Genomic DNA, 22217 nt, shown 5'->3' on the forward strand with positions numbered 1-22217 from the left:
GGAAAACGTTTAATGTGTTGTATAGTAAATTACCAAGTATTTACAGAAAACTAGAATGCAAAAATACAGATTAAGTCGAAAGTCAAAAGCAGCAGAAAGTAATTTACGAGCTTGTTTGGCCAAACTTCTAGGAGGACAAAAGTGCTTTTTTTTTGTCAGAAAAACCACTTTTATTTGAACAACAGCAGCAGAAGCAGAAAATTATTTTTTTCATGACAATAATATCCTTACCGTAAATTTATATTTTCTAAATTATCCCTCATTAATTTAACCTTATCGTTTTCCTTTTTTGTTTCTACCATCTTTTTCTTCTCTTTTTCTATTTCAGTGTATTTTTATTTTCCTTCTCCTATTCTTTTTGGAATAGTCTCTCTATTATAAATAAATATCTTATTTTATTCTATCATTTTTTCTTTTCTTCCTCCCCCATTCCTCTTTGAAATAATCTACAAGGCTAAATACCGATACAAACACTCTCATCACATGATATGATTTTCTTTTTCTCTTTTGTAGTATATCAATATTATATAATCTAATTTTCAGTTTGTAGTTTTATTTCTAGATATATAATCTAATTTTTAATATTGTATTTTGCTTTGCTTAGGAATAGATCTTTTTGGGAGTTTAATTTGTATGTGAAAAGGATAGAAAGAGGAAAAAGAAAAATAGAATAAATGGAAGAAAAACGGTTAGACAAAGTCGCCGGTGAATGAATATCCATCGAAATTAGAGAAGAAACGAAAAAAGAAGTAAAAGAAAAAGACAAAGTAAAAGGAAATGGAAAAGGAAAAGGAAAAGAGATAAAAGGTAAGAAAAAATAGTAAAAAGGCAAAAAGAAAATTCTGAAAATCATTTCTTCTTGCTTCTCACTTTCCTAAGGAGAGTGAAATATACACACTCTGTCACGTTAGCTTTAAGGGTGCAAGTAATTCTACTTTAAAGTAGTTTAAGGGGGTAATAAAAATTCCGCAAAGATAGAGTGTGTAGTTGAGAATCCGGGTATAGGTCAGAGGGGTATTTATGCATTTTTCCTATTAATATTCAATAGCAGATCTAGTATTTTTATGGTAAATATTTAATGTGTGCTATTAGATAGGAGTAAATTAGAACAACAATGGCTTGAAAATGTTAAAAATAGCAATAAATGGTAATAAATGACATTTGAGTAATAAATGGGACAAAGTTCACCCGACGAAGGTGAGATTTTCCACTAAGCTTTCTGACAATGATGGATGATGATAAGCAGTTTAATATTCTGATTCTTTTTGGATCGGGAGAGAAGGATAAAAGAAAAGATGTGTAAAGTTGGGCTTTGTATGTTTTCAATAAATAGAGAATCTTCACAGAAAATGTCAATGATGTTCTTTACAAAAATGTTCGATATCCCTCTAGAATTACATATCTTCCTTTATATGAATACACGGGCCACAAAACCCTAGATAGTACGACAGGACGAAATATTTACTAGAGTACTTTCTAGGGAACTAAATCCTAAAACTAGTTGTTATTGTATGTCGAAGACGAACACTCGTCCTCGTCCTTGTTTTCCGTTAAGCCACCTCGACCTCGACAACAATTTGTCTTCTTCTCATGACCCCGACCTTTCGGGTTCGGGTTGACACATCACAGTGTTGATACGTCACCGCCTTCAATGGCCTTATCGTCGTTGACCAGATCAAATATATGGTATGAAAATTTTACTCATACAAAAATAAGTAATTTTTGGCAGTCTGACCAAACGGGCTCTAAGCGAGTGACCTGTCCAGCATGTTAAATAGGAGTATAAGATAAATACCACAATACCAAAAAAAGTTAAAAATGCACTATAATAACTTTGATACTATCTGTAACAACAAAAAAAAAAATCCAGTAGTTTTTGACGAGTGGGGTATGGGAAGGGTAAGATGTACGCAGCCTTACTTCTACTCCTAGAAGGACAGAGAGTTTGTTTCTGATAGACCCTCTGCTAGAGAATGTTACTACCCGTAAGATTAAATAAAAATATTTTTGAAGCATTGCTGATGTCTTGTAACTCTGAGTAATAAAAATTTTAAGTTACAGTTTCTGTCTAATCTTTTAATTAGCAGTATTTGTGATTATTGTGAGTATGATATTAACTAACTTATTATTTGAACCATTTGGAGTGTAAAACTATAAAATGCTGCATTTTAAGAGAAAACGAGGTGTATATATTGTTGGTAGGTTAGTTGTAGATTATATGTCAAATTTTAATTTTAGAAAAAGTATAATAAGAAATAATATTAGAAGATAATTACTCATATATATGTTTTATGTGAGAAAAAAAAAAGTGGCCTTTATGTGGGTGTAAAATTCTAAAGGTGAGGGGTTGAAGGGATAAATGGGAATTTTTTTGGAGGTGAAGTAGTGATAAATATCTCAACTGGACAAGTGGGAAATTAACTTTTCGGCTCGAGGGCCACCTTGTTTGACGAAAGCTGTGGACTCAAAGCTGTACAATTTGTGTTACTTTTTTTATTTTGTATTACTTAATCCTTCATATTAACTAAGTTACCATATTGCTAATTTTGTGTTTGGCTATGTTTGACTGAATGTTAGATGCTTCGCCCTTTTTTTAATTGGAAAAATTGCAGAGTAAGTAGGTCAAGGTAATATGGTAAAAAAGTTAAAGGTAAACAATTAAATATAGGCGTTTGGAGATGAATGAGTTGATATTTTGTTTTGTGTTAACGTTTGATTGGGACTTTTGAGTTTCACACAACTCACTCGTTTGTCTATAGATTAAATTTCAAATACTTGAAATAATATTTAGGGATTATTTCAAATTTTTGCTAGTGGATCATTACACAGATTTTGAAATTTGTAAAAATGATTGAGCTTTCAATTTTCATTTATGAAATTTAACATGTGTTTTCATGTTCAAACATAACTGTGGTATGTGGATTCACACGTAAGCACATGAAACTCAAAAGTTCATTAAAATTTAAGGAATTTGCTAATGATATTATATTGTATTAATGGCCTAAAATACCAGATGATAATTTTAAATCATAGTCGAAATTTTACTGGGCAACAATTCTTCTAACTAAGGGAACTTTGGAGCAACGGTATAATTGTCTCCATATAACATATAAATTATAGGTTCGGATTATGGAATTATTCACTTCTATTTGTATCCGGATAAATTAGGGTGCGGTTATTTCCGGAACCTTTTAAGATGTACACATTTTAAACGGACTGCTTTTTTAAACTGTTCTTACAATACAGGTAGCAGTTCCTCTTGACTGGCCCGCATTTCGCTGTCCTTGTCTTGGTTGGCTGTATTTTTTACTTTATTTCTTTTGTCTTCTCTTTTTCACACAAAAATTTAAAAAGAAAAAATATACTCTTAATATACATCTTTTACGTATTTCAGGTTCTAGCCTCTGTGCAAAGAACCTAAATCGACGTCAATGGAAGATAGGAATTTGATTTCTGTAAAACCTGTGACCAAAATATGTAAAGAAGGTCAACAAAAAGTAGGACCTCGTAAACTAAAACTCACTTCATATTCTTCTGCTTCCACATCAACTCAAACTCATCCTTCACCCAAGGTTTCATTTCAACTTTATGCCATTATTTTGCGCAGTCAGGGTTTTATTTTTATTTTTTAATTTGGAAGACTTTTGTCTAATGATTTTTTGTAAGTAAATTTTTTTTGTGTTTGTTTTGGTTGCAGATTAAGAGGGTGCAGTTGGATAGGAAAAATATGGTTCCTAAAAAACCTAGAAGTGTTAAATCTAAGGCGAAGCAAGTGAGAATATTCACTAGTCTTTTGTGTTCTGTTGTTTTGTTTGAGGATCTAGTGAACCTGATGCTTGATTTGTTTTGTAGATATTTTTATGCGTGATATTATGATTAGATTTGCCCCTAATTGCTCATGAGTTTTCTGCTTGAAATCCATTAATTGCCTATGGATTTAGATCATAGATATTATTTCCTTCTAGTAGTCGTAGGATATTTTCAGTTTTAGTTATTTTTATTTTTTATTTTGGTTAATGGATGAGATAGATCCCGAGCAACCAACTGAACATAGTTCTGGTTCCGGAAAAGGGTCTGGATGGGGAGGGGATGATGTGTACTTAGGCGATTGCACGCTCTAGACGTGTAGCACTGGCACGATTGTCCTTCGTCTGCAGCTGCTTCTACGAGTTGTTTCCCTCCTTAAGTTTGCTTGTACTGAAGGAGAAGAATGAAAAGGGGCCGATACTGAGCCTTAGTTTGAATCTGAGTGTGAAACGGTTTTTGAATCTGTAGTCTGGAAGATGCTCATGCCCTTGTTCCTAGAGTTAAATCGATCCGATGGTTACTCGATATTGGGCCTTAGTTTTCCTCATTCATCCTTGCTCCTTTCATTTCTTGACGTTCTTTATAGTTGGAATAAATGTTAGGTGAAGATACACGCAAGAGTTAAAACCCTAGCTTTGTACGAGAACTTAGAACCTCTATGATACTTAGTGAATTAGTTGATGTAGTCTATGTGCGCTTTCTCTACCTGATTATGCATTAAGCTCTTACAAGCACATCCAATTACCTATTATCTATTTAGTGATATGGACCTCTATTAAGATGCAAGGTTTGAGGCTATTGGCTTGTATATAGAGTGTTTTGGTGTATACCATATAGCATATAACGTTTAATGAAATGATGTGAACAATCTAGTGTAAAATTTGTAGGCTTAGAGAAAAGGCAATGCCATCCTTATTGGAAATTTGTAGACTTAAAGCTTGGAAATGCAACTGCATGGAGAAGCTAGTGGTAATTCACCGTTTGCCGCCTAAGGAATACTCTACAAAGAGATTGTGTAGGCCTATATGAGAAGATCTTAAAAGCACTTGATTTGCTCCCATTGTTTTTGTTTTGTTCTTTTTGTTGTCGTATTTTGTTTTTTGGATTATGGTGTCCAAGACAATATGCTCCTGTTGTTCGCTTGGTTTGGTTGTATAGGACGTGTTTCACCAATGTCTAAGCACAAACAATGTTACTTGATTCAATTGATGTGTAATTGTCAGTGAAGTAGCTCTGCTGTATTCCACTGGAATGCCTTGCAGAAAATAAGTACATTTTTACTTCTCCTCAATAGGTCTCTTTCACTTCTTCAGTTGGAGACATAGCATCTCTTTTGAAGCCGGCATTTGTTTCTTACTTGCTGAAAATATGTGGTACTCGATGTTGATTCTTTTTTCAATTTTTATTTTGAACTACTAGTTAGCCAGTTATAATTTATATTTATGGCACACTTGAAATTTCTGTACACTCTTGTATGATGCTCTTCTGTTATTGATTACCTATGAAACTATAACAGAGAAACTTTTTAATGCTGTACAGGTGAAATCTAATCATCCCAGAAAGGCTGAGAGGTTGGCATTTTATTTGATTAGATATTATTCTTTCCTTCCCCCAAATCTCCACTTCTCTCTCTTTCCTGATAGTAACTCAAACAAATTTCTGAATGTTTTGAATTTGTAGCAGTAAACTTAAGGGGACAAATAAGAGGACAAGGATAAATGACCTATATGATGATGTTGAAGCTAAATTTTCTGTTATGGAGCGAGCAGAAAGGGTTTTGTCAAGCCTAGCAGATGAATTTCCCAGCTTTGCTAAGTGTATGCTCCCTTCAAATGTTGCTCATGGATTTTGGCTGGTAAGCCTGAAACCACATAACCTTTTTGGAGCAAAAAAGTAGACTAGATATCTTTGTCTTGGAGCTTCATAGAGATGGAATTTAAACAAACTATTTTCTTCTAATTCGATTTTTTTCTTCCTTTTTGCTACGGTAGCATCTTCCAAAGTCATTCTGCAACATGTATTTACCAAGTCATGATACCACCGTCATTTTGGTTGATGAATGGGGTAATGAGTACAAGACAAGTTATCTTCTAGAAAGGAATGGTCTAAGTGCTGGTTGGAGAGGATTTTCCATGTCTCACAGATTACTTAAAGGAGATCTTCTGATTTTTCGCTTGATTGAGCCTTGCAAATTACAGGTATCAAACTCTTTATGCATACTTAGTTAAGCCTAAATATTTCGTATTATTGGACGAACAAAGATATTTATTTCATCCTAACAAAGAATATGTTTGTAATTACCATTTTAATGTTTGTATAGAGTATTATATTGAGTTTGGTAAAGAGGCATTTAAATTAATTGTTCAAATATTTGGAGAAGTAGAGTAGGTAGTTGATAGGATGTCATATTAAGTTTGAATAACAAAATATAAAACTTTATAATTGTTTGACATATTGGGAAGGAGGGGTATTTTCAACCAAAGGAATTGGACGGACCTTGACGTTTGCTGTTATATGAGGCTAGGATGGTTTGTTTCACGGTTGTCGGACTGTGAGAATTCAATCTGACTTTTAAAATGCTGACAGTTGGACATTGCCAATGTTGTCTTACCATGAAATTAGATAAAGACTACAGAGGAATAAAGGCAGTATGGGTAGCTGGGTAGCAATTCAATGAGTATACTTGGTTACACATAGAAACTGCCAATCTGGAGTTCCTCCATTTTACTAAAGGGTTTAAATTGGTTTGGGTCTGTGAACCAATTAGTGCAAAGGCATTTCATTCTTTTTTTGTTCTTTTGGATTGCGATTCATACTTCCCAAGGAAACATTTATTTTGATAAGGATAAATTAGTTGAGCCTGGTAAATTTCTCACAGTGGCATCAACTCTCTGTTCTCGATATCATTCAGAGTATCATTCTAGTGAATGGTCACTACCAGTCTTGTTCATCTGATATATATAGCTAGATTTAACATGCGAAATCCATTTATGACTATTTCGTTTGGGCTCGCAGCTAAGGCTAACAGGTTAGGGTAAACTGTGTCTGAATTCTGCTTCTTGTAAAATTAAGGTTGTAGCATATGTTAATCTTACTAATATAACTGGGTACTGGTTGAATATCTCGCAAATTAAATTGGAAGTCAATTGCTTCGGCAGTTATTGAAAGAACTTGATTGCGGACAATGAAAATTGTAGGAGGTAAACTGAGAGAGGAAAGTAATAGGAACTATAATTTGCTTGGAAGCTGGGAGAGTATGATCAAATGGGGCTTTTTTGAACTCGTACAATTCCTGCACTTGTACACAACCATTATAACCTTAACACATGGTTTTATTATGTATTTTCTGATTATTAACAATGATGTTTCTAGGTCTATATAATCCGAGTAAATGGTCGAGATGTAGTAGATGCAGCTCTTTGCCTCATGAATTTTGACGCTTTGAAGAAATCAACAGATCTTGGTAATCTTGTCCTTTCTTCTTGTGCACTTGTGTTGCTTTAAAGCAACGGATTTCCACACTTGGTTGTTGATCTCCCTTCTTTTCCTCTTTTTGCTTCGAATGAGAAGATCTTGCGCAGAACGATAATAGGAAGCGAAAAAAAGCAAAGCGTTTGGTAGAGCCTTTTTACGTCGATTTTTCTAAACCAAAAGAGTATATTCAGAATGACAGCCATAGTGCCGTTGATTTGAATGTTTCACCTTCAGGGCACCGATCTGAAACTAACAGTGAAGTTCTGGATTCCGAGGTTCCAGAAGGTATGAGATACTCTTATTTCTGTTGCATATAAATGTGTTCTGAAACCTTTATGATATGCAGGGTTCATTGCAGGTTCGGATGTTATCAACCGCTTGCAATCTAATGAAATATCCTGCTCTGAAACATCATTTTTACATGATAATCCTCAAAACAGCATAAGTTGTAGGTAGATTGCAGAGGACTTTTGACCATTTATTTGAACTAACAAGTTCTATCATGAGAAGCTCCAGAGAAATGCAACACACACAACTTAGAGTAATATCCAGAAGAAAGATTTTGAACTGAAGCATCTGATGAGTATATATGGCAGATGGCATGAATGATGCAGAAGTTGACTCTTCCAAGTGAATATATCTCTTGGATGTATAATGTTTTTGTGTTTCTAACACTTCACTGAGTTCGTTCACTAAAGAAAATACCTTGTCCAATAGGATTATAAGATGTAATTTTGGGATGATAGCATGATTATACTTTTCATTTTTGTACATAGACGCACACAGATGTATTTGAATATCTGCAAAACACTGACCAATGAGTTTCTTATTCATTTGAAATTTAGATAATATGGTACTAGCGGCAATGTTTTATTTTTTATTTTTTTATGTTGTGCGGCATGGTCAAATGAGATTCATATAGATATATAGTCGATCCCGACATACTTTATATTTATAATATATTGAGGTATAGTTGACGAAGATTAGATTAGTTGAATTTGTAGTGCTTACGGAAAAAATTACTACTGGCTGAGATGATCTTCTTTATGAAACGCTGTGTCTTATTACATTACCTCCTCTACGTAAAAAGCGTTTCAACCAAAAAGTACAAATAGGCAAATCTAGAGACTAAGTATTTTCCAGCTATTTGTAGAGAGATTACTATTTTGAGAAGTGTTTTTTTTAAAAGTGCTTTACGCAAAAGTACTTTTGGTGAGAAGTAATTTGTGTTTGACTAATTAATTAGAAGGATGGTGGAGCAGTACAGGGATAGGAAGAAGGATCTCCACATGGTGTTTATTGATCTGGAGAAAGCATACGATAGGGTTCCTAGGGAGGTCTTATGGAGCTGCTTAGAGGATAAAGGGGTCCCGGTTGACTATATTAGGGTGATTAAAGACATGTATGCTGGAGCTAAGACTCGGGTTAGGACAGTAGGAGGCGACTCTGAACACTTTCCAGTTGTTACGGGGTTGCACCAAGGGTCTGCGCTCAGCCCATTCCTATTTGTCCTGGTGATGGATGCACTGACTCATCATATTCAAGGGGAGGTGCCATGATGCATGCTATTTGCTGATGACATTATTCTAATTGACGAGACACGAGGCGGCGTCAACGAGAGGCTAGAGATTTGGAGACATGCTCTTGAGTCTAAAGGTTTCAAGTTGAGCAGGACGAAGACGGAATACCTCGAGTGCAAATTTGGAGTTGAGCCGACGGAAGCGGGAGTTGAAGTGAGGCTTGACTCTCAAGTCATTCCCAAGAGTGGTAGTTTCAAGTACCTTGGATCAGTTATTCAGGGCACCGGGGAGATTGACGAGGATGTCACATACCGTATAGGGGTGGGGTGGATGAAGTGGAGGTTAGCGTCGGGAGTCTTGTGTGACAAGAAAGTGCCACCGTTACTAAAAGGTAAGTTTTATAGAGCAGTGGTTCGGCCTGTCATGTTATATGGAACTGAATGTTGGCCGGTAAAGAACTCACACATCCAGAAGATGAAAGTAGCAGAGATGAGGATGTTGAGGTGGATGTGCGGGCATACAATGATGGATAAGATTAGGAATGAAGATATTCGAGAGAAGGTGGGCGTGGCCCCCATGGAGGACAAGATGCGGGAAGTAAGACTCAGATGGTTCGGGCACATTCAGAGGAGGAGCACTGATGCACCGGTGAGGAGGTGTGAGCGACTGGCTGTAGTGGGCACGCGGAGAGGTAGAGGGCGACCTAAGAAGTATTGGGGAGAGATGATCAGACATGACATGACGCGACTTACGATTACTGAGGACATGGCCCTTGACAGGGAATTATGGAGGTCGAGCATTAAGGTTGTAGGTTAGGGGAAACTTGTGAATATTTCTACAGCACAATAGAGTGAGACTTGCCAGTTAGGAGTTAGACTAAGAATGTCATTGGTCTTCTATTGATGCAGGGCTTTACCTGCTAGTTGTACTATACCAACCATCTATTTCGTATTTTGTATTCTGTATTTCATATCTCTTATATGGCTGGTATTTTATTATGCCTTTTTATGGTACTAATATATCGGCTCCTGTTGCTTTTTTGAGCCGAGGGTCTCCTGGAAACAGCCTCTCTACCCTTCGGGGTAGGGGTAAGGTCTGCGTACATATTACCCTCCTCAGACCCCACTTGTGGGATTATACTGGGTCGTTGTTGTTGTTGTTGTTGTTGTTGTTGTTGTTGTTGTTGTTTTTTTACTTAATGGGTAGGTTTGAATACTGCTTCTAAGTGTATTTTTCTCAAAAGTGCTTCTCAAAAAAGTGTTTTTGGAGAGAAGCTACTTTTTTCTACTTCTTCTCAAAAACACTTTTTTCTTTCCAAAAGCTTGGCCAAACAGGCTAGTAACTTCAGCTTACTCAACCATTCCCCCATTTTTTTCCCAAGCTTTTTTATATTCTTCTCTCTCTTCTATATTATATTATTATCTTTCATTTCAATTCATTTTTTAATTTTCATTAAACAAATTCCATCTTTTATTTTTATTAATTTTTAATTTCTATTAAAACAATTTCATAAAATTTTAAATAATATAACTTGTAAGCAATTATTATAGATTAACTAATAATTCAAATAAAAGTAAAATCATTGCAACATCTAATATTTTATATGCACCTTTCAATTTTAGCAACATCTAATATTTTATATTTGCACCATTCATTTTTTGAGATAATTATATATTTTTTGTACAATTATAACTTATAATAAAATTAACTTACAATTTTACATAAAAATAATAAATGCACGAAAATTAATTTATCAAAATTATACACCAAAGTTAAGATGTAAAATTAATATTATAAAAATATTACATAAACATAATTAGGTATATATAAAGAGATAAATTAAAAGAGTTAAATAATAAAATAATAATAAAATATGCATGAATAGTAATGGGGGAAATGAATAGTGTACCCCCTTATTTGGGGGAACACTATTCATCCCCCATTTTGGGGGCAAAAATGGGGAAGGTTGGAGCTTCATTATTATTAGCCTATTTGGTCAAGCTTCTAAAATCAGCTTATTTTGAGAAATATGTTTGGTGAGAAGCAGTTTGTATTTGGCTAATTAATTTGAAAAACACTTTTAAGCAGTAATTAGTATTTGGCCAAGCTTTTGAAAACTGTTTCTAAGTGTAATTTTCTCAAAAGTACTTTTCAGAAAAGTACTTTTGGAACCAAACAAGGGATAAAATAGTACTAAAATTTTTATCCCAAGAATATTTTTGCTTATCTATCCTACCAAACGACCCCTTAAACTTTATCAATTGTGATTTTTTTTTTTATTTTATGTTTAAAACTAAAAATTGTAGAGTTTAATAAGTACACACTTCCTACTGTGTGTTGTGTGTTGTGTGGGAGGTGAGTGGGTATGAGTAGGGGTATCGATGGATATTCGAAAACCGATTAAACCGATCGAACCGTAGCGCACCGAACCGATTTTTAGGTTTCTTTTTAAGAAACCGTAGATTTTTATATAAATCTATAACCGTACCTATAATTAGGGCAGGTTTTTTATTTTATAAAAATAAATCAAAAAAATACTGAACCGAATAAATTTTACATGTGGAAAATATATTTATTTAGTAAGTTTAAAAATAATAATGCATTAAATTTTCTTTGGGCCTTGGAATTATGAAAACTATTACAAGCCAATAAGTAATTAAATTCAAAATACTAATTCCTAAAACCTATTATGCTACTTCTACTTAAATTAAGTTATTTCAAGTATCTTTATTAGCAAAATACAAAATATTCTAATGATTATGAGTAGCAAACTGCAATGTATTGAATATGTTTCCTTTCATATAATTTAGCTTTATCTTTTTGAATATTTAATCTTCTATAAACTTTGTTCTTGAGTCCCAACTTGGTATATCTTTCAACTCGTGTGATTTATATTTTCTTTGCATTTGTTTGATTTCTTTTATGTTGTTGCAGAATAGTTAATGGATCTATACTCTAGCCATCTTTTTTTTCCTTTTTTTTTTTAATTCATCACCTTTTAAACAGTAAAAGTATCTAGAGAGTTTTGCTAAGTTCTATAAAAGAACGTATGTTATTGCATTCTACTTCTACTGATAATTTTTACATGATACTAAAAAAATACAAAAAATTAACCAAATTGTACCGATACCGAAGAGAAACCGACATAATTGGGACAGTTTCGAAAAGTCTAATTTTAATTATACATAATAGAATAACCGAAAAATTAGCATGAAACCGAACAATTGACATCCTAGCAAGGAGGATAGGCTAATGTGGCGTTTGAAATTCAAAAAATCCGAAGTGGAGCCAAAACAGAACAGAACATTCTCCATATATCGAGGATATAAACAGTCTTCTGTAGCTTGTTTGTACGATCATCTTCTTCTCCGCCCCTCTCCGAGCTTTCTCTCTCTTCTGTTTATCTCTCCTTTAGGGTTTTCTTCATCGTCGCCTTTTTGCTGTTTCCTTAAGAAAAATGGTGGAATCAAAGAAGAAGATGTTAGCGTACGAAGAAAGTCGTTTGAAAAGATTGGAAGAGAACAAGAAGAGAATGGAAGAGCTCAATCTCAACAAGCTCGTTCAAGCTGTTCGTACTGCTACCAGCCCTAAGCCATCGCCCGTACGACTCTCTTTCTCTCTGCCTGTTTTATTTTAAAATGTGTCTCGAATAGAGTAAATTGAATATGGATAATTTATATAACCTAGATTAAAATTGAGGAATAGTTGATTGATTGATTGATTTCCCGGTGATCTGTTAGATGAAGAAGGTGAAGCCGAGGGTTAAGCAGGAGATAGATCGCTCAGCTGTGAGAAGGTCCAATCGCGTTGCGGATAAGCCTCCTCCCAACTACAAAGATGTAAGCTATTTCCTCTCTGTATCTTACCGGGAGTACTATATATGTTCCTTTGGACTTTCATTTGTTTGATTTTCACTTACCAACTCCTCTGCTTGGAGTTTTTGAACTTGAATGTTATGGGATTTTTGTCTCTTTTTCTTCTTCTTCGTTTTTTTATGGTAGAAATCATCTTAGCATACCGAGAAAATTGTGCTGAATTGCCAGCCATAGCCATATCGCAAACGCTCTAAAGATACTAGTATTAAGTTTAGGATTTATGTTATAAACTGACAGTATAATGATTTTTTGCACCATTAGTGCGTTTTAACCTATTATAGCATACTAGTTATCTTTTATTCTAGATGACTAATCAATAAGAAAAAGATTTACCTACCGTCACCTTTCAGATGACCTAATTGTGAAAATATTTAAGACGTTTGTATATCTTTTCAACATCTGATGCATATTGGATGTGTATGAATTTTTGATTGATCCGGTTTTCTTCTACAGTAACATTCCCGCTATATAATATTCAATAATAATTGAACGGGAGCCTTGGAGCAACGGTAAAGTTATCTTCATGTGACCTATAAGTCACGGGTTCGAGCGGTGGAATCAGCCACTGATTCAGGGTAGACTGCCTTGGGGTGCGACCCTTCCCTGGACCTTGTGTGAATGTAGGAGGTTTCGTGCATCGGGCTGCCTTTTTTTATAATATTCAATAATACTGTGCCTCTCGCCATTCAGTATGTTTTATTTTTACTTTCCTTCTAATTGATAGGATTATCATATGATCAAGGTCATTGATGTATGTATTTCTTGATTCTGACAGGTCCCTATTGAACCTTTGGGAAAGCCAAGGAGGTTTGACTCATAAACAAATATTTCCCTTTTTTGCTTGATCACTGAGTGATGCATTTTCAGATAATCTATGCCTTACACTTTCACTTTCTGGTTTATAGCTACAAGAGAAGAGATTTGTTAAACCGGGTGTATGCTGATGATGAAGATAGGCAGTATGCTATAGAAAGAGCAGAGCAGTTACAATCGGAGATAGATGCTGATTTCCCTAGTTTTGTGAAACCTATGCTCCAATCACATGTTACTGGTGGCTTTTGGCTGGTAAGTGAAAGAAAGATGATAAACTTGTGTATTGGTATTCCTTGAAAAGTTATAAAGTTCCTCACTTAGAGTTGTTTCCTAAAACTTAAAGCAACAGTTTTGGTCGTAGTTTATTGATTTTTAGTGTGGTTCTTTTTAGGGTCTGCCTGTTCATTTTTGCAACACACATCTCCCTAAACGTGATGAATTTGTCACCCTGATCGACGAAAATGAAGATGAGTTTGTGACAAAATACCTCGCATTAAAGAGGGGGCTGAGTGGTGGATGGAGGGGTTTCGCCATTGATCATGAATTAGTTGATGGTGATGCACTGGTTTTTCAGTTGATTGAGCCAACAAAATTTAAGGTAAATTAAACTGAACTGAGAATACTATATCATTCCATCCTCATTCTCTATTTAGATGAATTTATGAATACATTGAAATATATTTCTGTGAGTTGGACGCTCCCCCAGATTTTTACTCCTACATGGTTTATCTACTTGGAATTTCAGGTTTACATCATAAGGGTTAATCAAGCAGAAGATTAGGAGACAGAAGACACGCAAAATATTTACTGAGATTGGTGGAACGTGAAATGAAATCAAGTAAGCAGCTCCATTTCCACAGCCTTTTGCTGCAAGAACTGTGTATTTTACTGCTTTGACAGTAGTTGAACATGGTTTACATGCACATATCAAGCAATCTTTTAGGCTCCACAATTTTAATTGGCCATCATATGAATGTCCAAAGACGTAAAAAGATTAATACAAGATGTCAAAGACCTAACTGGTGAAAGGCAACACAACAAGCCAGCTTTAGCAAATTGGTGTTAATTGATCTAAGACTGCGTGATAAACCATATAAGAAAAGTACCATTTGTTAAAGCAGAGCCGAACAAGCTCAAGTCATTCAGGATAACTCCTGTTTTTCTGCTTTAGGAGTTAAGATAAGTCCTGCAACTCATTTTAAAGCGCTGAAGAGAGAGACAATATAGAGATGATTTTTGAGGACACATTTGATTTCTGGCTGCGAGTCATTAGATTTAGGCTAAGAATTAAAATCAAAGAAGATAAAGGCGACTGTTGTTCACACCTAAAATAGCTAAAATCTAGTTCAAGATGAAAAAAAGAGAGATATGAAACGAAAACGACTAAGCTAATTCCTTGATTGTTACAATATTTGGTACTAATGTTCTCTTTTCGTGTGATTGGCAGGGAACAAAATGCATTCCACCTGATCGTAGCTTTTGGGACCATCCTTCTGTCTTTGTAGATGCCTATTTAAGAACCTGGAAGTCTGGAACTAGCATCATTGTAATTATTTAATATAGTTCTAATTACGGCAAAGACCTTCAGTGCCAAAACTCAACCTTGTGATTGGTATGGTGCAGCAGTTTTTTCATCCTAGTTTACGGGATATTAGTCATGTTTGTCTAGCATTGCAACAACAAACCCAGTGTAGTCTCACACGTGTAGTCTGGTGTTTATCTAGCACTGGTCTTTCATTAGTTTACGGGGTGTCTTTGGTTCTGTCAGAAATTCCCATGACAGAGTAGCATGTTAACTGATGAAATGACAGTTAAACATAAAAGGAGGATTGAAAATTTAAAGCTGGCAAGTTGTTAAATTTTCATCCATTTTCAAATTTAACAGGCAGAAATAATATGTTGTAACCTTAAAAGTAGCAAAAACAATATGCTGTAACCTTAAAGTAACAAACAAGTTCGGTTGCTGCTTTTACACAACGAATATCACAAATCCTGTTTGTCATTGTACAGAACACCTTACACAACAGAGCTACCTTATAATTTCATATGTGCTATAGCATCTTGAATTCTCTTTGGACTCCGATACAGTTGTCTCCTTATGTACCTAAAGTTTTGCAAGTTGTTGAGCATATGTTGGGGCAATGCAAACAACAACCTACATGTTTATCCACATCAGAAAAACTGATCATAAGAACTACTGAAATGCTAAAAACAAATTGAAAACAAGACACAAAATAACTAAACACCCTTCTCTCATACCTTGCCAGCACTTTTACCAGAGTGAAGGTACTCAACAGCATCAGCAACTGAATGTAGGCCAACAAACTGTTTGGGATCTATGGCAATCTTCAAAACACAAATACACAGCAAATTGTTACTCTTATTGACCAAATCACTCTTAGAAGTGCATTATATAAAACCATAGAGAATAAATTCAGTTTTTAAACAAATCCACCCCAACTTTTCAAGCAATGGCAGTATATAGGTTAGAAATTTGTTCCGGCAGATATACCAACCTTAAGCTTTCCAGAAGAGAAAAGATTAACCAATCTATCCAAATGCTCTTGCCATAGGTGAGCATATTGTACCAGGAAAAATCCAGCCTGAGAACAAACTCAAACCACCAAATTAGCCAAAATAATACAAATACCACGCACTTGAAAAACCTATCATCTAGACAGAGCTAAGCATGGCTTTGTCAAATAGTAATAGGCAAATTAAACAAGATGATTGCAAGCAAGAAACCACAAAACAAGAGTTTCCGACAACATATATTCAAATCTCTTAGGACATTAAGGAAATTTTTTACTGACAGTTTTGGTGAAATTAATCAAGTAGGTAGTCAAAGAGTCACTGATCAGGACACCTCTATTCTCATTGAACAATATAGAAAGTTCTCTATGGAGATACATCACAACACCAAATACGTTAGGACATGAAAGCTACTTCCACCATCATCATAAAATGCAAATGAAATAACATAAGTTTTTCGCTCGTCATTGAGCTTTGAACTCCTCAGGGCCTTCTTTTTTTTTTTTTGGGGGGGGGGGAGATAAGTAGCCCACTCAAAAGTTACTACAAACTTCTCATTCCAAATCAATTAAAAATTACAAAACCCAGCAATCTTCTGTTTCGACCTATTCGAATCTGCAACAAGAACCCCCTAAGGAACCTAAAAAGAAGAATGTCCCTGAAGAGAGAGGACTAGGATTTCGAACAGAGAGGTCAAACTGTTATCATTCTATCAATGAGCTAATTTCAATCAGTCACCACACATCCACAGCTGTATACAAGAGCCTCTCTTTGAGTTCATTAGTTACGGTAATTTCAAAACTAACTGAAGTTCCCGTCTTTCCCCACACACAACTCACATGCCATTTTCTCTTAGCTTCCTCCACGGGCCTTCCTCTTCCATCTAAATCTACACAACTACTTTTCAAGCCTCCTTCTCCGATGAGGCTGTTGCCCTTTCCCACCATATCAGATGAGATCAAATATACAGATTTTTGCGGTGTTTATTATGTATTTTCCAATCAAGTATGAAAGATAGTGGTGCAAGCTCTAAACTCATTTGTTAGTTGTTCGACAAGTTGAATGAAAATTGGCAATTGCATCAATCACATTCACTATATGGTACTACGTAATAAAGATATTGGATCACTGAAACAAGAGATAGCAGGACATACCACTGTTTGACTTTTTGCTAGAAGCTTTTCACATATTCCAGGATAATTCCGAGGTTTCCACCCATGTTCTCCTTGGTACTGAAATCAAAACTTGTTGAGTTGGCTTTCAAAGTCAAACTAACAGGATAGATGCGATGAGACATGGATAGAGGTTTTGTTACTAAGATGATCATCAACAGCAGCCAGTAAGAAATAGAAAAATACGAGATAAAAACCACCAAAAGAAGAAGAAGACAGTATATCCCATGAGAAGTTAAACCTGTGAAATCATTCCAATGACAACAAGTCGTCCATAGACAGCCAATGCATTCAAGCAGATGTCAAACATCTCACCACCAACGGACTCATAGACAATATCAACACCTTTAGGGAACTCCTTCTTTAAGACCTGGTGCAGCCATATATATACAGAACTAGTTAGAAAAGTAGCTCCAGCTGAAACTAATATATCATGGTCACCCAGAAAATCAGACTAGAGCAAACATCTAAGAACTTGTTACAAAAAGGAAGCATAAGCAACATAAAAACAGAGTAGCCACTCTGGAATTAGACAACCAAGCTAATACTCATGTTTTGCTGCTAATATATCTCCATGGAAATGGTCAACTTGCACACCTCCACCCTCTACAATGTTCAAAATTCTTTGTGGACAACCTAATATGGAGGCCCAACATTAGGACACACCATAACATGAATGGGCCGGACTCTGACACTATGTGAAGAGATGGACCTTGAGCTTAACTCAACCCCAAAAACTAGCTCATGAGATGAGGATGGCCCAAGACCATATAAGGAGACAAACAACCCATCCATCTACCAATATGGGACACTTAACACTTTGCACCAGTGAGATGACTGTAAGCACGTGATTTTTGACCCTCCCCGAGAATTTTCACATTTTTAGCGTGAATATGTGAAATTGGGTCCAGTTAGCTATTTTAACTATTTTTACTTTATTTCGTTGCAAAAAGAAAAAAAAATTCAAAAAATATATATATAAATTTTAGTTTATGTATCTCTCACAAGTTTGAAAAAATACAAAAATTGCACTTTATTTTTGTACTTTATATTATTTCGAAAATTACAGAAAAATAAATAAAATATAGTTCTATTAAGGTTTTATAGTCATTTTAACTTTGAAAATACAAAAAATATTACTTCATATTTTATCTTAATATTGAAAAACGAAAATTACAAAAAAATAGTTTTATTAATATTTTGTAGCTATGTTAAACCTTGAAAAATATTTAAAAAGATATAGTTTTGTTTAAATACTAGGCTTATTTTTGGTAGTTATTTTGCTTACATAGGACTAGTTAAGCAACGTGTTCCTATTTCTCGGGTCCGGGCAAAAGAATAATATTCGGGTTTAAACTACCCGGTTTTAGGCCTAATTTTCGGACCTAGCTCATAATAAATCGTGTCCAGGACACATGGGGAACCCCACCACGCGTGGGGGACATAAGTCTCGAACCCCACCACGCGTGGGGCTCATTTTTTGGGGCAAACCCATACAAATGCACGAGACTTGGACTGGAAAAGGGAGGACTTGGGAATTTTTTTGAAAACATGTACTGTTCACGTTTCTTCTTCCTCAAGAAGAAGAAGAAGAAGCCATAGCTAACCCCCTCCGTCAACAACCAAACAGACCTCCGTTCAGCTCCCCGTCACCACCAAACACCACCCTAAACCATCGTTAACCCTACCCAAAACCACCATCGTCTTCCTCCTTCGAAAAACCAAGAAACCCTACTGTAAAACCACGCAAAAACCCTCCATTCCAGCCCTTCCACAGTCTGAACCCCCCAGCTCCTCAACACCACCACAAACGATCCCTTCCCTCCGTCAACCCCTTGTCGTGACCAAACAGGCCCGTCGCGTCCCCGTCGCCAAAAAGCCAAACCACCTGAAGAGGAAGACACCATCGTCTTCTTCTTCAACTCACCAAACGACCCATCCAACCCCGGCCATCGACTACTGTCCGAACACCACCACCACTGCTGTGTCACCTTCCTGACCAGTCTCGTCGACCACCTGCCCCGACGCCATAACCACCATCAACGACCACGACCCCTCCTCCTCCTAAGCTTCCCACCGGAAAAACCAGACCCGTCGAACCCTCTCGTAACTGACCCTCCAGTCGTGACACTCCCCTCACGTCCAAAAACCAGCTCAACACCACCACCAAACGTCACTGCCCTAAGCCCGTCAGCAGCCCCCCTGGCGTCGACCTTACTACTGTCGGCATTGTCGAGCAGCTGTTGGTTGCCTCGATTCGACTTTGGTCCGAGCTTTCTGTTTTTCCGGTGAGTTTGCTATTGCTCGTCGAGGTGTTTTGTCCGAGGTTTCATCATTGTTCCTTGTTCAGTGAAGTCCGGTTCGAGTTCCGTGGGAAGCACTGTTTGTCGTTCTAGGATTGTCGAGGTTCGAAGGTTGGTGTTCTTCGTCCCTTGTTTCATTTTGTTCATTTCGCATGTTATGATTCAAGGCAATAAATGAAAATATTCTATATTTATGAATGTCAACGATGCAATTTTTGTTGTTGTGTTAAAAATGGTATTTTATGTTTGGTTACTGCATGCTTAAAGTAAATATGAGCATATGAACGAGGTTATTCTATTTTTCATTTTTACCATGGATATTATTACCTGTTAGAATCGTTTTTTTGTTTAATCTCGGATGGCTTCACTAGTAGGAAATCGTAGTTGTTTTAAGTTTGCCCTTAAATAGTAAAAATGAGACGAGCCTCGCAAAAAAAAAAAACAATAAAAAAAAAAGAAAAAAAAAGAAAAGAAAAAATGCACAAGCCGCGGGGCCCTCTTAATGTATGTATTAAACACTTAGATTCCGGGACGGGCCGTTTAGAAAATTTCACGGCCCCACCTAAAATAATAATGCGCTAGTTGCTTTAGGCGCGCCTTTAATAATGTTATCTCCCTAAACTCGGGTGCACATTTATATGACCCAAATCCAAATCTCAACGGAGTCGAAATATGTCTCTAGTCACGGGCGCATTGATTGTGGCGTGGCCCGAGATGCATTTCCATGACGTTGCAAATTCTTTAAAAAATAAGAATGAGATGAGCCTCGCCGAATAAAAATATAAATTGCGGGGCCCTCAGTAAATACTTGTTTAAAATTACTTAGAATTCAGGAGGGTCGTTTAGCGAATTTCACGGCCTCCGCAAAATAATAACGCGATAGTCTCTTTAGGCGCGCGTTTAATAATTTATTTTTCTTAAACTCGGGTGTGCATTTCATGCGACCCAAATCCAAATCTCAAAACATCAAATAAAATGCGTTCCGGATTGTGGGTGCATTTCATGTGACGCAGTCCAAAGACGTGTTTTAAGCGATGTTCACATTCTTGTAAAAAACAATAATAATAAAGCGGTTAAAAGTTAAAATTTGCACATAAGTTCATACTTGTATAAAATCAGATAATCAAGCCGAATATAACAATTAAGCGACCGTGCTAGAACCACGGAACTCGGGAATGCCTAACACCTTCTCCCGGGTTAACAGAATTCCTTATCCGGATTTCTGGTACGCAGACTATAATATAGAGTCATTATTTTCCTCGATTCGGGATTAAAATTGGTGACTTGGGACACCCTAAATCTCCCAAGTGGCGACTCTGAAATTAATAAATAAATCTCGTTTCGATTGTCCTTTAATTGGAAAAAACTCCCCCTGCGCCCCTGCGGGCGCGGAAAAAGGAGGTGTGACAGCTCTGGCGACTCTGCTGGGGAAGACACCCAGAACCACTGGTTCAGGGTTAAGAATTCGAGCTTAAAATAATTGTTATTATTTGGCTTTATCTATTATCTGATTTTTACATGTTTGAGCCTAATGTGTTAAATGCTGCTTTTACCGCTTTGATATTATTTGAACTGTATATAAACTGTGCCGAAACCCATATCCTTTCTGAGTCTTCTAAATCATGAAGAAGGGTGTACTTCGTACGACTTCTTTTCTGTATAGTGTCAAATCCCAATTTAGAACGAGGTTCGGACAAGTTGCTAAGCCGGCGAAGCTTCTGTATTCCCGGTACGCTGCCCCCCCTCGGCTCGAGCTGTCCGCTCGGGTAAGCCAGGTCTAGAACAAACACCCAGGTTCTGAACCTAGTATAACAAAGCCACATGCCGGATCCCTAGTAGGAACGTTTATTTGCATCATGTGCATTTGACTTAGGGGACTCAACACACGGGTTGGGTCCGTCTAGGACAAGCAACCTGAAAATAATAGACAATCTTTCGGCATCCTATGTGCTACATGTTGTATTTAGTCAAGAGCGTATAGGTCATTGGGTCATTTCCAGCATAATGTTATTTTAATCAAAGCATGGGGAACATTTGTGGAATCCAAGAAGCCTTGGAATTCCCTATGTCCCCCACGCTTGCTTTTTGGGAAAACACATGGGGAACATTTGTGGAATCCAAGAAGTCTTGGAATTCCCATATGTCCCCCACGCTTCATATGTTGGGAAAAGCGCATGGGGAGCATTTGCGGAATCCAAGAAGTCTTGGAAATCGTTATGTCTCCCATGCCACATTTTTAAAAGAAATAATAAATAAAAAAAAAAAAATTTACAAATAAAACAAAGCATGAAAATTCAAAAAGATTTTGTATGTTTTCATTATTTTCCACAGATTAAAAATAAATCGTGAAAAAGAGGAGAAAATAACAGCATAGAAGTCCGAGTAGAGTCGAAACTCTGCCGAAATTTTAAAAATGAAAAAATGTCTTGTTAGTTTGTTATATTAAAAGCAAAGGAAAAATAAAAAAAAATCACCATTGTTCTGTTTGTTTTTTAAAAAATATTAAAGAAAATAGTTTGTTTTGCCATTAAATGAAAAAGAGTTTGTTTTTTTTAAAAAAAAAATGTTTTATTTTGTTTGTCTATGAAAATGCCAGAAATAAAAATAGAAAGAGTTTTATTATTTGTTCCAAAAATAAGTATATATATAATCCAAAAAAAAATTCAAAAGAAAGTTCAAAATTCAAAAAAGATAAAATAGATAAATAAAAATCCGAAAATA

General features: G+C 35.9%; 3 protein-coding genes across 5 annotated transcripts in view; 2 read left to right on the forward strand and 1 right to left on the reverse strand.

The window, feature by feature from the left end:
• The first annotated feature begins 3349 nt into the window (after window positions 1–3349).
• LOC107830045 (B3 domain-containing protein Os01g0234100) lies at window positions 3350–7955 on the forward strand. Of its 3 annotated transcripts, none has more exons than XM_016657526.2 (8): window positions 3350–3572; window positions 3698–3772; window positions 5347–5378; window positions 5488–5662; window positions 5799–6005; window positions 7180–7270; window positions 7378–7566; window positions 7628–7955. In XM_016657526.2, exons 1-8 carry the CDS (start codon window positions 3432–3434, stop codon window positions 7735–7737), a joined length of 1020 nt encoding a protein of 339 aa, XP_016513012.1. In that variant the 5' UTR covers window positions 3350–3431; the 3' UTR covers window positions 7738–7955. The 3 variants fall into 3 exon arrangements, with proteins under 3 accessions (XP_016513012.1, XP_016513015.1, XP_016513014.1); XM_016657529.2 differs by having other exon boundaries at window positions 7640–7955; XM_016657528.2 differs by having other exon boundaries at window positions 3352–3572; window positions 5491–5662.
• Window positions 7956–12129: 4174 nt separating this feature from the next.
• Window positions 12130–15122, forward strand: LOC107830044 (B3 domain-containing protein At3g19184-like). Its single transcript, XM_016657525.2, has 7 exons — window positions 12130–12402; window positions 12542–12640; window positions 13452–13483; window positions 13582–13741; window positions 13881–14087; window positions 14235–14327; window positions 14937–15122. The coding sequence occupies exons 1-6, from the start codon at window positions 12259–12261 to the stop codon at window positions 14268–14270; spliced, it is 678 nt and encodes a 225-aa protein (XP_016513011.1). The 5' UTR covers window positions 12130–12258; the 3' UTR covers window positions 14271–14327; window positions 14937–15122.
• A 218-nt stretch (window positions 15123–15340) lies between these two features.
• The window catches only part of LOC107830043 (uncharacterized), a 28745-nt gene continuing 21868 nt past the window's right edge, over window positions 15341–22217 (reverse strand). Inside the window, exons 14-18 of the mRNA XM_016657524.2 lie at window positions 17435–17563; window positions 17176–17253; window positions 16006–16092; window positions 15749–15835; window positions 15341–15644 (exon numbers count right to left, since the gene is read on the reverse strand). Of these exons, the coding sequence (XP_016513010.1) occupies window positions 15594–15644; window positions 15749–15835; window positions 16006–16092; window positions 17176–17253; window positions 17435–17563 (432 nt within the window). The 3' untranslated portion in view covers window positions 15341–15593. The remainder of the gene's footprint in view (window positions 15645–15748; window positions 15836–16005; window positions 16093–17175; window positions 17254–17434; window positions 17564–22217) is intronic.

Source organism: Nicotiana tabacum, chromosome 7, assembly GCF_000715075.1.
Source record: "Nicotiana tabacum cultivar K326 chromosome 7, ASM71507v2, whole genome shotgun sequence".
Classification (NCBI taxonomy): Eukaryota; Viridiplantae; Streptophyta; class Magnoliopsida; order Solanales; family Solanaceae; genus Nicotiana; species Nicotiana tabacum.

Excerpts from the sequence above, each read along its gene's own strand:
- LOC107830044 (XM_016657525.2), top strand. The coding sequence starts at position 12,259 with ATGGTGGAATCAAAGAAGAAGATGTTAGCGTACGAAGAAAGTCGTTTG. Across the intron at positions 13,742-13,880 it reads TTACTGGTGGCTTTTGGCTG|GGTCTGCCTGTTCATTTTTG; the intron begins GTAAGTGAAAGA and ends GGTTCTTTTTAG. Across the intron at positions 14,088-14,234 it reads TTGAGCCAACAAAATTTAAG|GTTTACATCATAAGGGTTAA; the intron begins GTAAATTAAACT and ends TTGGAATTTCAG.
- LOC107830045 (XM_016657526.2), top strand. The coding sequence starts at position 3,432 with ATGGAAGATAGGAATTTGATTTCTGTAAAACCTGTGACCAAAATATGT. Across the intron at positions 3,573-3,697 it reads AAACTCATCCTTCACCCAAG|ATTAAGAGGGTGCAGTTGGA; the intron begins GTTTCATTTCAA and ends TTTTGGTTGCAG. Across the intron at positions 7,271-7,377 it reads GAAGAAATCAACAGATCTTG|ATCTTGCGCAGAACGATAAT; the intron begins GTAATCTTGTCC and ends TCGAATGAGAAG.